Consider the following 17147-nt stretch of genomic DNA (forward strand, 5'->3'; position numbering starts at 1 on the left):
CGCTGAGACTTGCCCCACGGCAGGCTCAGCAGCTCAGTAGTAGCTCTGGATATGTGTCTTGGTAGTGCCTGATGGCTGATTCTGTGGCACTTTGGCTGCAGGAGCTTAGCGTGAGTTACAGGAGAGGAGGCTCTTTAGTCTGGCTCCATGTATGCTCCAGATCCCCTTGGATTCCCTGTGAATGGCTGTGTGAAGACTTGCAAGTGGAGCTCAGCTATAGCACAACTCCTTTTCCAGGTGCTTCTTTTTCAGATGTGAGGAAGTGAAAAATAGGCTGGTTCCCAAAGGACTTGAGGAGGGGATCAGCACCCTCTTGCAGAGGAGGCATAGCCTTGGAGGTGCGAGAAGTGCTTGGTTATGATTGTGTTCAGTGCTGACTGCAAGTGCTTCATTCATGTGGCCATACAGCCCAGCCTTTGGGTCTACGAGATGTTCATTGTATGGGATAGATTGGGAAGAAGCACAGATCTTCAGCTTACATGAGGGATCTTGCTCTTGAGTCCTCTACTGTGGTCTGAAGCAAGTACAAAGAGATGCCAACATGGCAAATCTTCATGCTGATAAAGCTCAACTCGGCTAAAAGCGATGTGAGCTGGGCTACGTTTGGCCTTGCTGACAGGATCCCTGTGCTTTGTTCCCTGTTAAAAGGGTCAGGGCTTTCTTTCTCTCTGCATGTTCCTTGCATCAGCAAACTCCGCTCGCCTGGCTCTCTGTAGGTCAGTAGAGCATGGAAACAATCTCTGCTTTTGTGGTGCATCCGGAGCAGGCAAAGCCCATTTCACTCCTCTGCTTGATGGGCATGGTTTGGGAGCCTTCCAGGTGAAGGGATCAATGTGGCCTTTGTCACTGGGGGTTTCACAGATGGTGGTGAAAACTGAGATGTGAAAAGGTAGTGAGGTGTTTGTGCTGGGGAGCAGCCTGTAGTGTGGTCGTTGACATTGCCCCTTGGTATTGGCCAAGCAGCGTTTCCTTTATGTGTGCTTGAAATGTTTTCTAGTGTTTCATCTGTTGCTGTCCATGGGATGTGGACCTGGTGATGTGGGACCCTTGTCTCTCCAAGTACTTAAACTGAGTTAGGGCAAATAAAAGGCAGTATTTTTTTAAGATCACTGCTGTAAATAGGAAAATGTGTATTCATTAACATGTCTGATGAACACAAATTGTATTAGTATTAACTCTGGTACTGCTTATAGTAAAAAGAATGTGTTACCGGGCAGTTTCTAGGTACTTATTAGAACAACTTCAGAGTAATTTGTTAGTATCTTCTTGTCTTGGTCCTTGAGCCCTCCTGCCTCCCTTTCTGACAGTAAAACTGGAAGGAATCCATCTCCCTTCCCCTCACTGTGTGCAAGCTTTTCCTCCTAAATACTTGTCCTATTTTCTAGCTTGTTTTGATTCTGTTTGGATTGTAAGCTTTACAGATGGTAAAGTGGTATATAAATCTGCAGGAGTGATTGAGAATGATACAGGATGCACCTGTGGAAAGCCGGCACAACACTGTGCTGTCTGTTTGATAGCCCAACAGGATACGTGCCCTGGTACTCGCTGCAGAACAGCTCGAGTTCTTACAGCTACACAACAGGTAATGTGGCTTTGATCTTTAAGAAGATTAGTAAGATTGACAGCAATCTTTTAATTAAAAAGAATAATAAATCTGATGGGGGTCTTGAAGACTCAAGTCCCTTCTGTTTCCAGGCTGTTCCAGGGTAGGGCTGAAGCAGGCTGGCAGGAGACAGCCTGTGTCAGGTCAGCATGCTGTGCTGTTAAGAGCAGAGGACTTCAGCCTCGAGGGAAGATCTGGCAGCTTGTTGTGACCAGTGTGCTCACTTAGGCAATTTCTAGCTTAGCCAAATGAGGCAGTACTCTCCAGCTGAAGTCTCTGGCCTCTCAGCATGTCAGGGGAGTGCAGCACAGCTGGAAGACAGGACATATGTACAGTGTCAAGTTCTTGTGATTTCAAGTTTTGTCCTGCAGTGGCTTTTGATGTTACCTGAAATGGGATGTTTCCTTTTTCTCTACAGCATGTCAGAACGCCTGTGACCTTTCAAGGCTCAAGCATGAAATCCAATCCCAAAGTATCATAAAGAAGAGCTTCCTTCTTCAAAGGAGGGAGTTAGCTTGGTGTAGAGGAGGGATTGGGCCGGTGGGGGTGGCAGTGAGCATCCCAGCCATGTGGATGGGGCCACGTTCAACTGGGGATTAGGTTTAGCTGCAGCACTGCTCAGTTCTTGACTTCACACTTTGAGGGAGATACAGAAGAGCTGGGGAGAGCCCACAGCCTCACTGGGGGTTCAGAAACATCATCAAACAAGGAAGCATTGAACAGGTTGGGTTCATTTATTCTAGAACAGTGCTTCCCACCATTGTTGGATGTATTCACCTCAACATTTCCAGTGTTAGGTGCCTTTATTTCTCTATAGGTGCTTTTTGCACGTCCAGAGAATTGAAAAGAACAGACATAAGGCTGTTTGCCTTTCTTGCCTTGCACAGATGCCCAGAGGCATTATGAGCTGTGGGTTGAAAATCACCTGTCTCAGGGAGGAGATGCTTGGGGAGAGTCCAGTGTAGGTAGGAGAAAGTGCCATGGTCTGAAGTAATAAGAGGGTGAATCTGGGCCAGACGTTAAGGAAATGGAGAGCTGCGATGCCTTTGCTCAGGGTTTTCCTAATCTGAAATCTGTAAGTGTCATTTTGAAGGTATGTTGGAAATGTTACATGGTCACAGAGCAGGGTGGCACAGCCTGAGGATGGGGCAGTGACAGTTGGAAGTTCTGAATGACACCGTAAATAGGAAAGATTGAGAAATTGCTGCTGTATTGGAAACCTATTGCAGGGTTTGTCCCTGGGATTTTAGGCCAGATGGAATGTGTTTGTGTGTCACCTGCAGGGTATGGATTTCGGTTTTCTTGGGGAAAGACTTTTATGTTCATCTCTTTCATTGAATGGGCTGGAACAACACAAAATAGAAACATTTGTGCCTAAGTAACAATAACTAAAGAAAATGACAATACCAAAAGCTACTGCATTAAGGAGAAGGCAGCCATGTATCACCAACAGATGATGCTGGTGAGAGCTGTACGTGATTTGATATGTTCCTTTCGAATTGTGCAGTGACCATACATCAATGCTTGCTAAATTAGATTTCTGCTAAGAAACAAAGTGCATCAACCGATGCTTTAGGAGGCACTTCAGAAGTAAATCCCGTTTTCCTCTCTCTGAAGTATTGCTCCCTTAGATATTCATAGGGTGTAAATCACCATAGTTAAAATCCTTCCTTGATTTGCACTGCTGTGGATCTGGCCTGGTAAGTTCAAGGAATTGGAAGTAGATGGGAGATAATGTTTTGTACCTATTTTCTTTGCACTTGTAATGTCAGACAAAGCCTTTGTTATTTGGCTGCTGACAACCCAGTGAAGATTTGTAGTGACAGAATTTGAATGTAGGAGTTTATCTGAATCTGTGGAGCTACTGGAATTCAATGTGAAGGGATGAAACCCAGTTCCAGCCAGGGGCTTGATGGGTTCAGCAGCCAAGGGAGCTTGCTCCTGCCTGTAAGTGATGATTACTTGGTGGAAGTAACAAAATCCTGTTGCCGTGAATGTGCTCGAATGATTGAGTCTCCTCTTGTATGAATGTAGCCTGGTTTGATCAATGCGCAGTGACCATCACGACTGCCAGGCTTGAGGCTGCAAAGATCTGAGAACCAGTTAGTGTTCCCCACACTGTAGCCACAGTGGGATGAATGGGTTCTGCTCCCAGGCTCGCTGTGGTGGACATGGGCCACTCCAGAGCTGCAGTGACGGTCACAAGCACAGTTGCATGCTTGTGTGTCGAAACAGTTTCAGACACACAGCGTGAATAAACCTCCCACCAGCTCCTGTCTCCAGCCATGTAGCTTGTACTGTGAGAAGGAGTCCTGGTGTTACAGCACAAGGACATTCTTCCTGCCCTCCTCATGGCAAGAGGCTGATCCTTACCCAGGGTGATGCTCGAGGGCTTGCAAGAGGCAGCTAGAGCTCTGTTCAGCTGGTATGTGTTTTCTTCCTTAAGTGTCTGGTTGTGTTAAGCTCTGAGGCATGTGCAGTAGTTGTATGTTATAAAATGCCACAGGCAGCCCTTATTTCTGTTAGAAATGCTGTTCTTCTGTGAGCATATTGCAAAGTAAATACTTCATCACGTTCCTTGTGTGTAGGAGCCAGCAGTGAAGGTGATCAGTCTGTTTGCATTGCTCCAGCAGATATCCCACTAACCAAGTCTTGAGGGGAGACCAGTGAAGCTGACTTTTAAGCTCTGTCATTGAGGAAATGGTTGTTTCCTGGATGAAGGTGTCTTTCTGCAAAGTCCCACAACCACAAGTGTGGGTTTCCTTAGGTTGTCTTTTTTCCCCTCTCCCTTAGACTGATCCCTTTGGAGAAAGGCTCTGTCCACTGAGCAGTGCCAAGTATGATAATGCCTTCGTCCTTGTCTGGAAACTTTAAGTGCTACTGCAATAAAATTACACTGATGCATTCATTAAAAAGATATACTCTCATAATAAACCACTTTCCAGAATTGAAAATAGCAGGTTGCGTTGGCAGAGGACACGTTAGAATTTGCTCCAGTCTCAGGCTGGTCATCTCAATCACAAACCAGGACACGTGCCCACAAGTGCATATCCACTGATGAGTTTCACATTGGCATTATACCTGCACAAAGTATGAGTCCATGAATAATAGCATTAGAAGCTGGAATAACCACATAAATATTTACACTGCCTTGTTCAGCCTTCTGGGGAATGACATCTGATCCCTCAGCTTTGTGTATTTACCTTTCTCATTCACTGTTGTAGCTTCTGAATAAAGAGTGGCAAACTGAGGGGGGGAAGTGCAGCCATTCCTCTGCTGCCAGGGCCGGTGGTTAAGCTGCAGAGGGGCAGGAAGGTGGTCCCTGGGTGCAGCTTGTCCTGCCATTGCTGCCGTTCCTCGTGGTCACCTGGCATGGCCCCAGCAGGGCTGGGATGAAGGGCAGGGCAGGCAGGCTCCTAATCCATGCGGGACGCACTGCATTCCCATTGCTTGACTAAGGTGTGAGGAGGTGCCTCCTGTCTGACTGGATTGGAGAGAACGCACTGGGGATTTTGAATGAGTGTTGTCCTTAAGTAAGAATTCACCTGGAGTTCCATGGCACAGGCACTGGCGTTGTCCATTCGTAGCTTCCTTCTTATGTTCCTGGGTTAAAAACTAAAGGGATAAAGAGAATTGGTTTCGCAGGTCTTCAAAGGAGAAAGGGTGTGTTTCCGTGTCATCTACTTCACATTTTAGGTGAGGTTTTGTCAGTCAAGCCTGAGCTGAAGTAACTCGAACCTGATAGCTAATTACAGGATGCATAAATTCTCTTGGGCTCCCTGGATCTCTTTCTGGTGCCTGCTGACTTCCCAGCAGTGTCCAGTATAGGCGTAGCTCCTGCTGTCCCAGCTGATGAACCATGCTTTGCCTTCCCATTTGCCAGCTTCTGAAAAACTAAGTTTTGTTTGCAATGAGCAATTTTCTTTAAGCTATGTCCAGAGCGCATCTTGATCCCAGTCATCAACATGCAAATGCTTCAGGAGATGGATTTGCTGTGTCATGAAGCAGTGTCCTGTGTTCTACTGGGTGTTAGTTTTCCTCCAGCTAGGTGTGAATGATGTACATCTTGCTGGCCTTTCCTGTTCTCTGTTTTACTCACTAATTTTGCAAGGATGAGGTGGATTTCTATTGATCTTAAAGCTTTCTGCCATTCACATGACCTTGGAAGTGTTTAGAACATGATGTTTCTGACCTTGGATTTATTTTCTGAACTTCATGCAGCATCAGTAGCTTTTATACCATCAGGAAATGGAGAGATACAGCCTCTTTAATTTCCCAATTTTCTTAAATTGTTCTGATGACATTTACTTATGATTAAAAAATGTGCAGTGGAGACGGATTCAATATCCCCACATTGCCTATTGAGTGCCTGTCTGGTTAAAGAAAAGAGGATTTGATTGAATTTTAGAGAACTGAAGCTTATGGGTCTTTGGCAGTCTCCAAGTTATTAAGCCAAACTAGGCCTAATTTTACCTCTCTGATAACAGTAACACTCCCAGTCCTGTGCAGCTTTCTGGCACGGAGCTAATACATCCTTTCAGTGAACTCCATAAATAAACGGAGCTGAAGAGGAGGGAGGTAGATCTTGCTCATGTATGTATTATGAGTTGACAGAGTGTGCTGAGTGGAGCACATGCCAGGTGCAATGGAAATGCAAAGCGTGTTAGTCTGCCCTTGTTGAGCTGTCCATGCCCAGCTCAGTTTTAATCCCTGGTGGATTATAGGCCTGGCCTAATTCTCATTGATATAATAAACATGATACAGAGAGATTCCCTGGGTAGGGAATGTGATTGGCCATTTTAGATTCATTAAGCTGTGAACTTTGTCTTGCAGAGAGAAGTTCCACTAAGCATTTTTGCATCAAAGTAGGTCAATGTGATTATGATTGGCTGTAATGAGCACTGTGCTGCTGTTCTCTACCTGGAGCTGGTGGGTACTCAGCAGTGCAAATGCCATCGCTGCCTTTGTGTAAAAGCAATGAGAAATCAAAGTAGTAACTTTTAATTCGTTTCAACTTGAAAGCCTCAGTTATCTGCATAAGCAGGGGTAAACAGTCCAGCACCAGTATGAAAGGCAGAGCACACGCAGGCGGTGGTGATCAGCAGCTCTGATGCTGGCCACAGGGTAAAGGAGAGATTCTGCTTTTGGCCTCGCAGCAGTTAGCAAACTGTCTAGAATTTAGCTTTAGTGTGGAGGATTCACTCCATTAAAACCAGTGGGATTTTTACACCGGTGTATTTAGAGTGGGTTTTTTGTGCCTCTGAAGACATCCAGGTAAAGCAGCAGTGAAGGGAGAGGAGAACACTAAGGAGAAGTTGTCATTTAGGCTGTTCCCAAAACCATATTTATGTACCTGTTTCCCCAGAGAGAAGAAAATCTCATATACCCAGAAACTGTACATCATGGCAGTTGATCTTTATCTTTGGGATGGAGTGTTCACAGGTACCGCCTGGGGGAAGGAAAAGAGATTTGAGGGAGGTGTGAGGTGTTTAGCTGGTGGGTACAGGACTGGGCTTTTGTTCTTGGAAGATGTAGCTCTACAGCAGCTCCTCAGGAATACTGAGTGGCAGGGGGTTACTATGCGGTGAGCCTGGTGAGGAGTGGAAAGCTTCCAGAACTGGCTGAGAGAAAGCCAAGCAAAGATATGTTGTGTTTTCTTCTTCTATTCCAAATAACTACTCAAGACTGGTTTGTTTGTTCAAGCCTTTGACTGTGTCCTGCTCATTCTGGAGTCAGGACAACTTGCATTCCTGATCTTTTGCCATTCAGTTTTCATGCAGTCTTGTCCGGACGTACTGCTCATTTGGTGACTCAGCTTCTCATTATGTATTATGTCCATTACAGTTTTTGGTCTTTCAAGGTGAGGGGGATTGTCTGTCTCTTTGTCTGCACAGCTGGAACCTGATCTTCTGTCTCTTATTCAACTGTGCAAAGGGTAAAAGACAGGGTTTGCTTTGGCCTTGTCGTTCTGCTGGTTTGTGGTCTCTGAGCCCCTCGTGCTTGGGGCACGCAGCATGGTCAGGCACCCTTGGAGTGGTAAATCCACAAATGCAGTGTATGCTTGAGTGTGTTGGAGGCTGTGGTGGGCAGTGAAAGGGTGTCTGAGCAAGCATCTGTCTCCCAGTTACAGTCAGCGGCTGCTGTAATCCAGCTGTCAGTAGCCCATTATGTTTCCAGCGAGAGGGAGCAGCACGCATGAGATGGGTATCTGGGGTCCAAGTTCCTGCAGGGAGGACAAAGATGCATCTTTAGGCTTTCCCTTTATTTGTTCTCTGGGACTGAGAAGAAATTCAGTGGGAAGAATCCTGTATGATGTGTTTTGATGGTGAATGTGTTAAATGTGCATCCTACGCCATTTGACTTGTACTTTTGTCTTTTCTCTTGCCAGCCCAGAACTGCAGTCACGTTTTGCAGGGCCCGAATGGGACAATACAGAGTCCAGGCTTTCCATATGGATATCCAAATTATGCAAACTGCACGTGGACAATCACTGCTGAGGAGCAGAACAGGATACAGCTTGTTTTCCAGTCCTTTGCATTAGAGGAAGATTTTGATGTATTATCTATCTATGATGGACTGCCTCAGCAGGGGAGTCTGAGAACAAGGTACGTTGTTCATAATAACAGGGATGTTGTTTATAAACATGTCCCCATTTCTGCCACTGGGATTAAATCTAGGTTGGACATTTATGCTGCAATAAACTGGGAGCGCTTCTTCATGAGCTATTCTTTTATAGTTGTTTTGATTTCTTATCTCTGATAAGGTTTGAAATGTTTCTGAGTGCCTGACAGTAATGATTTATCAAGAGTCATTCTAGACATCCAGAGAAGTTAATTAGAAAATGGAGCAAGAGGGAAGCAGAGCTAATGTGCAGAGGAGCTTCCCTTAATCCAGAAGAGATTCTTTGAGTGGGATGATGGATAATGGGTTTCAGTTTATAGCTCTGCTAAATGCTTTGTGGGTGCACTTGGGTAATTCCCTGTCTTGCAGTTTGTTCACCAGCTGGACAGGGGAGATACTTTTACATCTGACTAAACTCTCCCAACCTACCCATTCTATGATGCTGTGTCAGCATTTGAAGCAGTTGGTGATCTCAGACCTCCAGATCTGAGGCATAAATGAAATCAGCTTGGTGACTTGTGCCATGACGGCCATTGTCTGATGTGGTGTCTGATTGCAGCTGAAGTCTGACAGTAATACATTCAAAAAGTAATAGAAACAGTGGCAGCATCCAGAGTTAGAATCCCTAGTAAGAATGCTGTAGTCATGGACAGTACTGGAAATCAGTTTTACTTTAAATCACTTCAGTTTAGGATGGATCCTTTTTGACCTCAGTGTCTTGTCTAACCCAACTGGAAATCTGAGTTAAAGAAGCACTGTTAAAAATCAGCTCTTTATGTAGATGATTTCAGTTATGCAAATAAATCATACCTTCATCGTGCAACTGTGCTTGAGAATCATCTTAATTATGGGACCTCATCATTTAATCAGGAGGTAGCATAGTGCTTCGCGTTGCGTATTATGTAAAGGATGCCTACATCTGATGGCAAATTCTGCTCAGGAAACCTTGTATGGTGAGTAGTCAATGCTGCTCTTGGGCCGAGAAGCCTCTTGGCAAATTGCTGTGCTCATCAGCAGGGCCAGATGTTTCCTTTTGCCCTCTGGATGTCAGAGAGAGATTCTGCTGAAGAAGCAAAACCCATGAGTGGAATTATTTCAGAAGTAGGGTCACGGTGGAGCAAATGAGTAAGGCACTGTGTGTGAGTTGCATCCAGGTATTGCTCCAGTACTTGTGAGCATGAGAAGACTACAGATAGATGTAATAGGGCATCTTCTGCCAGTTGACCAGTACGTGAGATGGAGCTCAAATCCCGTCCTGAGAATTTGTGCACTGGGGAAAGGGGAGGAGATGAATAAGGTTTTCCCTTCTGCATCACTGGTGTGAACTTCACAGGCAACTTGGGTAGACAAATGTAAGTTATGTGATGAAGCCAGGAGCACAAAGCAGTGTGAGAACGTTCCATCTCCGAGGAGGTGAGCTGTTCAGGAAATGGTGTGTATTTAGTAGAGTGGAGGAAGGTGAAATAAGTGGAACAAGGAAAGGTATTGAGCAGGCTTTCTAGAGGTCTAAAAGTGCTTACAGAGGACTTACAAAAGTAAATGAGAGACGAACTCTTGTATGATGGATGCTTGGATTCTTCCCCTGGATGTTTCTAGATTAGTGACTTCAAAACCTGGCACTTGTTCCACTGTGCTGTTTGGTGTCTCACTTCTTTGTTCAGCTAAGATCTTTTTGTGTATGTCAGTCTCAGCTCATTAAACTCTGTAGCTGTTGCCCAACATAGGGGTTTTTTTTCTTTTTTTCTTCTTTCTCCCTTTTTTCCTCTTTGCTGTGGCTATCAATTTTGCTTTTCTCAGACTGCTTTCCCAATGTACTCAATTCATCATCAAAGTGCGGCACTGGAAGATGGATGACTGTTTGTCATTCATCAAAGCTCATGCTACCAGGAGGCAGGCCAAAATAAGCTGTAAGCAAGTGTAAAAGAAGGAAAGAAACCCAACCCCAAGCATACTCCTGTAGAGGAGGAGGTAACTGATTAGTTGTGTGTTCAAGGTGGTAAATAGTTAACAGAGAAGCTGTATCTGTGCTTCTCCCACTGTTGAGCATCACTGATGGATTTCAGTGGGTTCTGCCTGCTTGGCTGGGAGAAGTGAGTGCTCTTGACGTGTTCTTACGCTGATGGATGGAGAATGGTTTGTTGTCTCAATACCCTGCACTTCCATTTAAGCCATATATTCCTAAGAGCTTCCTTGGCCTGATATGTCAGTGTCATGATTGTGTGTTTCAGGGAAGGGGTTAATTGTGTTTCTGTGCTGGCAAACATCCTGTTGTCTTGCAATTTAATGTGGTGGTAAAGTTCTCTGATAGAATAAGAGCAGATTTAATTCAACGAGACATTTGCTAATAAACTGCTTTACTGTATATTAGGGAATTTGTGTTGTGCATTTGTGATGAGTATGTGAATATTAAATGCATTTCAATGTCTTAATTTAGACATCCAGGGCTGTTGTCATCTTTCAGTGCCATGACTTCGCTTTGTTTGCTGAAATCTGAGCTTGCTTCTGAGTCATTGCTCCTTCAGCTTCTCCCACATAATTCCCTTTTTTCCCATCACCATACACTGGCTTTCAGCAGGACCATGGGCACAGGATCTGCTTGAAAGCAGAGAACAGCGATGACTGCAGATTTCTCTCTCCCTTGCGTAGGAGTTGTGTTTTCATGAGGTCAGATGAGATTTGCAACTTCCCTTCCATGCTTCTGCGTGGCTTTCCCTTCTCTTCAGCAGTGTTTGTGCTTGTTACCCCTAACCAACCTCTCCCAACTGCTCATCCTTCAAGTTCCGAACTGTTCTGAACTGGGATCAAAGGGATGCGTGTGGAGACCTGAAACCTGCAGTTGCTCCAGAACGGCCTTTCTGCGAGTTCCCATTGTACCTTGCTGATTGTGGCATTGTCAAGAGGCTGCTCCAATCAGGTTGGTTTCCTGATTGGGTTCCCACTGTGCTGGGCTCAGGAGCTCAGCAGAGACCTGACTAAAATTTGAATATCTGGAGTTATTTATGGCTCTGTGATTGCTGTGGGGCTCAGGAAGCTCTTTGCACCCTTTTGTGTTAGATTTTCTTCTGTGACTTAAGCAGAGAGCAGTTAACAAGGCAGCCATGTGACAGCTTCGGGCTTTTTGATCTGCTGATAACTTGCAGGACACTTTTAATGTGAGAATCTTAAATTAGGTGCTCGTGTCCTTATTTGAAGTTTTAGGCCTGCACCCAGGGAAAATACATTTCTCATCTACCTGGTAACTCAGTCATTTCATGTGCCTGCTTCTGCTTTCCTGAAGGGACTGGGACTGGTCTGTTTAGTGAAGTAGAACCTCAACAGGGCAGTTTGCATCTCCACAGACCTTACTAGGATGTGTGTATTTGCACAGCTGTGAGGAATGGTCCCATTCTGGTATCTGTGGAGTGTGTAGAGAAAATGTTTGCAAATCATTACTGCAATAACTTCATCCTTAAAGCAGAGGAGAAACCTGCACTGCTGTTTGCTCCCTGGCACTGTGAGTAACTGATCTTCTCACTCATGTCTCACATTGTGTGCAGTGTCTTCCATGGTGGAAGTTGCTGTTGGTTATTACAGATCCTCATCCTTCTTCCCTGACAAGTGGCTGGAGAGCTAAGAGGAGGATTGCCATCAGCATGCTGTGTATGCAGCTAAAAACCATAGGCTCGCTTTGGCTATATTTACTTGACTGAAGATTAAGTATTTTGTTTGAATTTGAAATTGTGTGATACTAGTGATAAGTGAATTATCTCCCGGAATGCCCTGTTTGCAGATACAGCAGCAATACCTGTATCTTGCCTGCTTCTCCTTGATAACCTTTTAATTACTCTTTGAAAAATGGGACTGGGTGACTTGTACTTAATTACCAACAAGAGAACAAAGCTTCTGATCTTAAAAACAACAGCAGGGAGGAGGAGAGGAAGAGACAAAGGGATCAGGGAAGAAGAATTGCCTCTATGTGCCATATGCTCTCGCTTGCAGAGACACAAACTTGGTTTACAATAACATTCCAGGGTTCTGGCTTCACAGGTACTGGGCATGCTGGGGTTCAATATCTTTACAGAAATTCCTGGAGAAACAGCATTTGCCATCTGGTAACACACAGAACTGAACACAATTTGTGTGGAGCCACCTTTGGACCTGTGACATATTCCTTTGTAGCTGCCTCATGTCTCCAAGGTGACTACAGTGCTTTTTGCTAAGGATAAAGATAAATAAAATAGAGGGGCAGCTAAATCCTTTTGTCATCTGCAGTGACCTCAGGATCCTACATCCCTTTTCCCCTTAGCAGCCTTTTGTCACTTCGTGTTAACTCCATGGGGGGGGGAAAAAAACCCACAAGAAAAAAGAACCAAAACACTTAAATTTATGTTCTCTGCTTTGTAGAATAAAATACACTTTTTTTTTTGTTCTCCTGAGCAGAGCTGTGCTTGAGCTGCTGCAGCGGTGTTGGAGCCTTTCAACAGGTCCTGCTGTTCTGTTCGGAGGGAATGCTGAGTATTTAAACTTCGTCTGGGAGATGATTGATGGAACTAGATCTGCTGGTCCAGGAAAGCTAACGGAGTTAATGCAGCTGCATCTGTGGCTGTTCAGATTTGAGAGGCTGTGTTCAGTTCTTCCATATTTATTAGGGGAGAGTGCATCAGGATGAGTGATAAAAGCTGCTGAGGAGATGGGGGTGGGAGCTGCTCCCCTGCCACCATGCAGGTGCAGCAGGCTTGGAGGAGGCCTGATCTTGGGGACCTGGGTGATGGAGGAGCTTCAGCCGTGGTTTAAGGGTTAAAGCATCTGCTCTCATGACGTTACCCTGTAGGAGCATAACTTGTCTGCATTGAGTGCAGGGGGTTGTCTGCTGCTGGGCCTTAAGGTGCTGCTGTTACTCAAATCTTATTTTGTTTTTTCAGTTACTTTTTTCCCCTCTAAACTGCTGAGTAACCATGTTCACAGGTAAAATCTACTGGCCAACCTTGGCAGTGCCTCTTGCTTCATATTGAGGTATGCTAAGGGGATTAAATGTAGAAAGCTTGTTCTGTAATTGGGCACCATCTAAGATATTTTAATTAAGCCTCTGCTCTGGCACAGTCTGTTGTGAGCACGGGATGCCATTAGTCAGTGAGATGGATACCTTTTCAATGAGTGGGTTGAAGTAATACATAGAAATGGTGGGGAGGATCCTGATGTCCTCAGTCTTCCATGCCCAAGTTGATGCAGCTCATGAAGCCTCCTGTTCCTTTGAGAAGCTATGGAGGGCAGGAAGGGGAGGGTACCCATGATGTACCCTGCTGTAAGGCATTTTTGGGTAATGATGGAGACAATAGCTGCTGGCATTCTACTGATAACTTGTATATAGAGAAAGTTTATCATGTTTTTGTGTGTGTATGTATGTGGTGTTTAAACTGATTGTCACAGACATCTTGAGTGGGTTCTTTTAGACAGAGCTGCTTTATTCTCCTAGCAGGAATGGCACTTTGCAAAAGCACTGGGTGAGCTTTTGGGTCAGAGAAAGTGAGATTAGATTTATTTTTGGGGTTTTTTTTATTAGCAGTGAAGGGAGAGAAATTGAACCAACCCATAGCCCTTGCGTGGGGCTTCTTGTTTTTTAGATTACAGTGCTATGAGAAGGAGCAGGTCTGCTATTGTTATAGAAGGGAGAAAGCAGCCCAGGGAAGTTCAGTGAGTTGCCTCAGCACAGGGGAGTTATTAGGTGATAGCTATTATTGCTGTGTTGCTGCAGAGCTGAGTGGTGAGAAGGTGGATGCGGTCTGATCCTGCTTGCATACGAACCTGTGCCAAATGTCTCTTGGCTTCAGTGGTACAGAATTGGGTCTTCAAAAAGAATTTCACTTTTAGTCAATAGCTGCTGACATCTTTAGCATCAAGGTGGCCACTCTGGACTCTCTGATTAGCATCAGTCTCCCATGAAGAGGCTGCTGTGAGCAGCAGAGCAGTGGATGTGCAGAGATGGGGACAGAAGCAGCCCTGGCAGAGCACTGGAGTGTGTGGGTGATCCCTCACCCAGCAGGAGTCAGACACAGGTCTGGGTCCTGTTCCGAGCCCCGCAGCTCCTCTGCTCAGTGGCATGGGGCACACCACAGACCTCGGGTTTCCCGGCCTGTGGAAGGGCGTCGGGTGTGATTTCTGCAAGTCAGACCTGTAAAATGCTGGAAAGGCCCCGGCTGGAGGGGCTGTTTGCTGGGGTGGGGGGAGAATCCCAGTGCAGGGCAGGGAAGGCTCCCAGCCGTGCCTGCTAATCCGTTGTCCTGAGGCAGGGAAGGTGGATGTGTGCTCGTGTTATCTTTTGCATGCAGTGAATCTTTAGATCAAGAAGTTTTTGTATCTCTAAGGTCTGACCTTGAGAGCTTCTCAGGCAAAGCTCCTTCAGACTGCCTGTGTTTCCCTCTTAGAATTAATGGGAGCCCACAGGAGATGATAGGATCTTACTAGATTGTTGCAGATACAATGGGATTGTGGAGTGCTATTACTGACAGGCTCAAATAGAAACTTGACTAGTCTTTGGTGCCCATTGACTCTATAGTTGGGCCGCAGAGGGTGGCCTGGCTCCTCTTGGCCTGCTGGGAATTGGATTTAGGTGTGCTGTAAAAGCAAGTGCTGATACCTGGTCCTTCCTCATGAAGAGTGTAATTGTCACTGTTTGGAACACATAAAGACTTCTGCTGGCCCAGAATGCAGTAATTGTTCTCACATCTTTAGCATTTTGTATAATACTTAGGCTTGCAGCCGATTAGCGCTGCTATAGTGGAATAAAGGGTTTAGGAAGGAGATCAGTATTTCCCTTTGAACTGTTCAGTAGCTTATGTTGTCACTGAGCCGTGTGTAAACTGAAGTGCAAAATGCTGTAGTTGTAGCATTTTTCTGTAATATATTTTTAGCTATTGAAATCAGGCCCTTTAGCTATCCAGGGATGGCGAGGCGTCCTCTCACTGAAGCTGCTCCCAGCTTATGTATGTGTGGAAAAGGAGGAGCACGGGAACAGAAGGAAGTGCCAAATGCCAAGGCAGGCAGGAGCTCTGCTGTGCTGGATTCAAAGCCAGGCCTTTCTGCACTGTGCGCTCCTGGGCTCTCCTGCAAGCATCAGCAGTGAGCAGCATTTTTATCCTGCTTCTGCTCAGTATTCAGCACAAGGTGCAGGTGAATAGAGAATTAGATATACCATGAATCAATATTACAGTCTTCTTGGATAGATCTTCATGGGCAGGAACAATGGGGCTTGTTTCACTTTTCTCATCATCCAACACATCTAAAATTGAAATTTCTTACTAACCTCCTTTTTTGGCTGTGCTGGCCGTGGAAGACAACTTGCACGGTTTAGTTGTTCCACTTGGGTGCTTCTTTGGAACTCTCAGCTTTATAGGAGGTAAATTTCTGCTGTTTCCTTCTTTCTTGTTGCCATTAAATTTCATTATATATTAGTACAAATGAAGGTCTTAAGGAGCGAATGCAGGCAGACCTGTGTTGTGGTGGGAAGTGAGAGTGCAGTCACCTGCAAGTCCCCAGGATGGATCTCTGCTATTGTCCCAGGGCTGTGTTGGCAGAACAGCGCTTGCCTGATGCTGTGGCTTTTAATCTCACTTGCGTGTACTGAAGATTGTCTTAAGACTGATGACTAAAGTCTGCTTCAAACCCTGATTTTGTATGCATAAGGAGTAAAAGGGATGCACAGACTTGGCAGATGAGACCTGGATTCACTCTCCACATCAGTTTTGGCTCTTTCCTGCTGCACAGCTTTAGCTAGAGAATGCAGTTCTGGTACTGGAGGGCTGGTGTGAATCTTGGTGTTCACCGCAGCTCTGCTGTGGTGATGCCTTTTGTGCACCAGTTGCAGTGCCTTTAGCAGTAAGCCCTGTGTGATTTCCAGGGTCTCCTGTGAGCTCTTCCCATTTATTGGATTTCACACCCCTGATGGTTTTTTTGGGTTTTTTTGGTCGAAGAAAGCCTGAAATAACTGAAACCTGCCAAGGTTTGCCCTGGTTCTGCTGAGCCGTACTTGGGCTCCATCCAGACTTGTCTTCGTTTGCTCAGAATATCCGCTTGGATTTGCTGAGAGGTTACTAAAATTTGGGGAACTTTTCTGTGAATCTCTGTCTTCCTTTTTCTGTTTCTATCAGCAAGACTGAGAATACGGACACCGAAGTGTGTCAAATGCCTGCCCGCATCTCCCTGCTGCCTGCGAGAGCGCAAGAAAAATGAGCATGGAAGAGACATGATAAAAATACTAAAATAAATCTAAGTCTTCCTACTCCATTGCATTGTATGGAAAATGAAATTTATTGAGATTTGATGCTTGGTACCTGTTCCCAGCATGAGGCGTGAAGGCCTCGTACATTTGAGATGGCTGTGCTGGCTCGAGGCTCTATAAATAACACTTTTCTAGTGGGAATTGACCCAAACCCCATTTTAAATGAGTGAAGAAATCCATCCAGGCTGGAATTTATGAGCCCTGTGGCTGTCCCCAGGGACTGTGTTAGTTAATGAAGCCTTTGTCAGTGTCAGAGGTAGGCAAAGGACTCTTGTGGTGTGATGAATTATTCTTGGCTTGGGGAAGGGAGGAAAGTGCAGTTGATTCCTAAGCCAGGCTGGCACTTGGGGTTGGGCTGTGTGGTGTTAGACAGGGACCTGTTTGCAAACTGCCAGATGAGCTGTCTGCAGAGGTGCAGTGTATGTCATTGTGAGCGAGTTCTAAGGGACAAAGAAAGCTTCTTCCCTGGTGCTTGCTACTGCCTTGATAAGAAAATCATAGGCATATATGTCGGAGCCAGTGGATCTTAAAAGCAACTTCATTATCAGGCAGCTGGGCCAAGGGGATGGTTGGAAAGTCATATGGGATAAAATGGGACATGTGGCATTGGTTGGCAGCAAAGAAGCTTGGAGCTGTTTGGTGAAATATGAACAGAGGATACGGAAGGAG

At 45.4% G+C, this 17147-nt stretch overlaps 1 protein-coding gene across 1 annotated transcript in view; it reads left to right on the plus strand.

Moving 5' to 3' along the window:
* The window catches only part of CSMD2 (CUB and Sushi multiple domains 2), a gene marked incomplete at both ends in the record, with an annotated part of 259384 nt that overhangs the window by 12012 nt on the left and 230225 nt on the right, over window positions 1–17147 (plus strand). The window contains one exon of the mRNA XM_080632482.1: window positions 7992–8208. Within this exon, the coding sequence (XP_080488608.1) occupies window positions 7992–8208 (217 nt within the window). The remainder of the gene's footprint in view (window positions 1–7991; window positions 8209–17147) is intronic.

The sequence above is a fragment of the Psittacula echo genome (assembly GCF_963264785.1).
Source record: "Psittacula echo genome assembly, chromosome: 21".
Taxonomy (NCBI): domain Eukaryota; kingdom Metazoa; phylum Chordata; class Aves; order Psittaciformes; family Psittacidae; genus Psittacula; species Psittacula echo.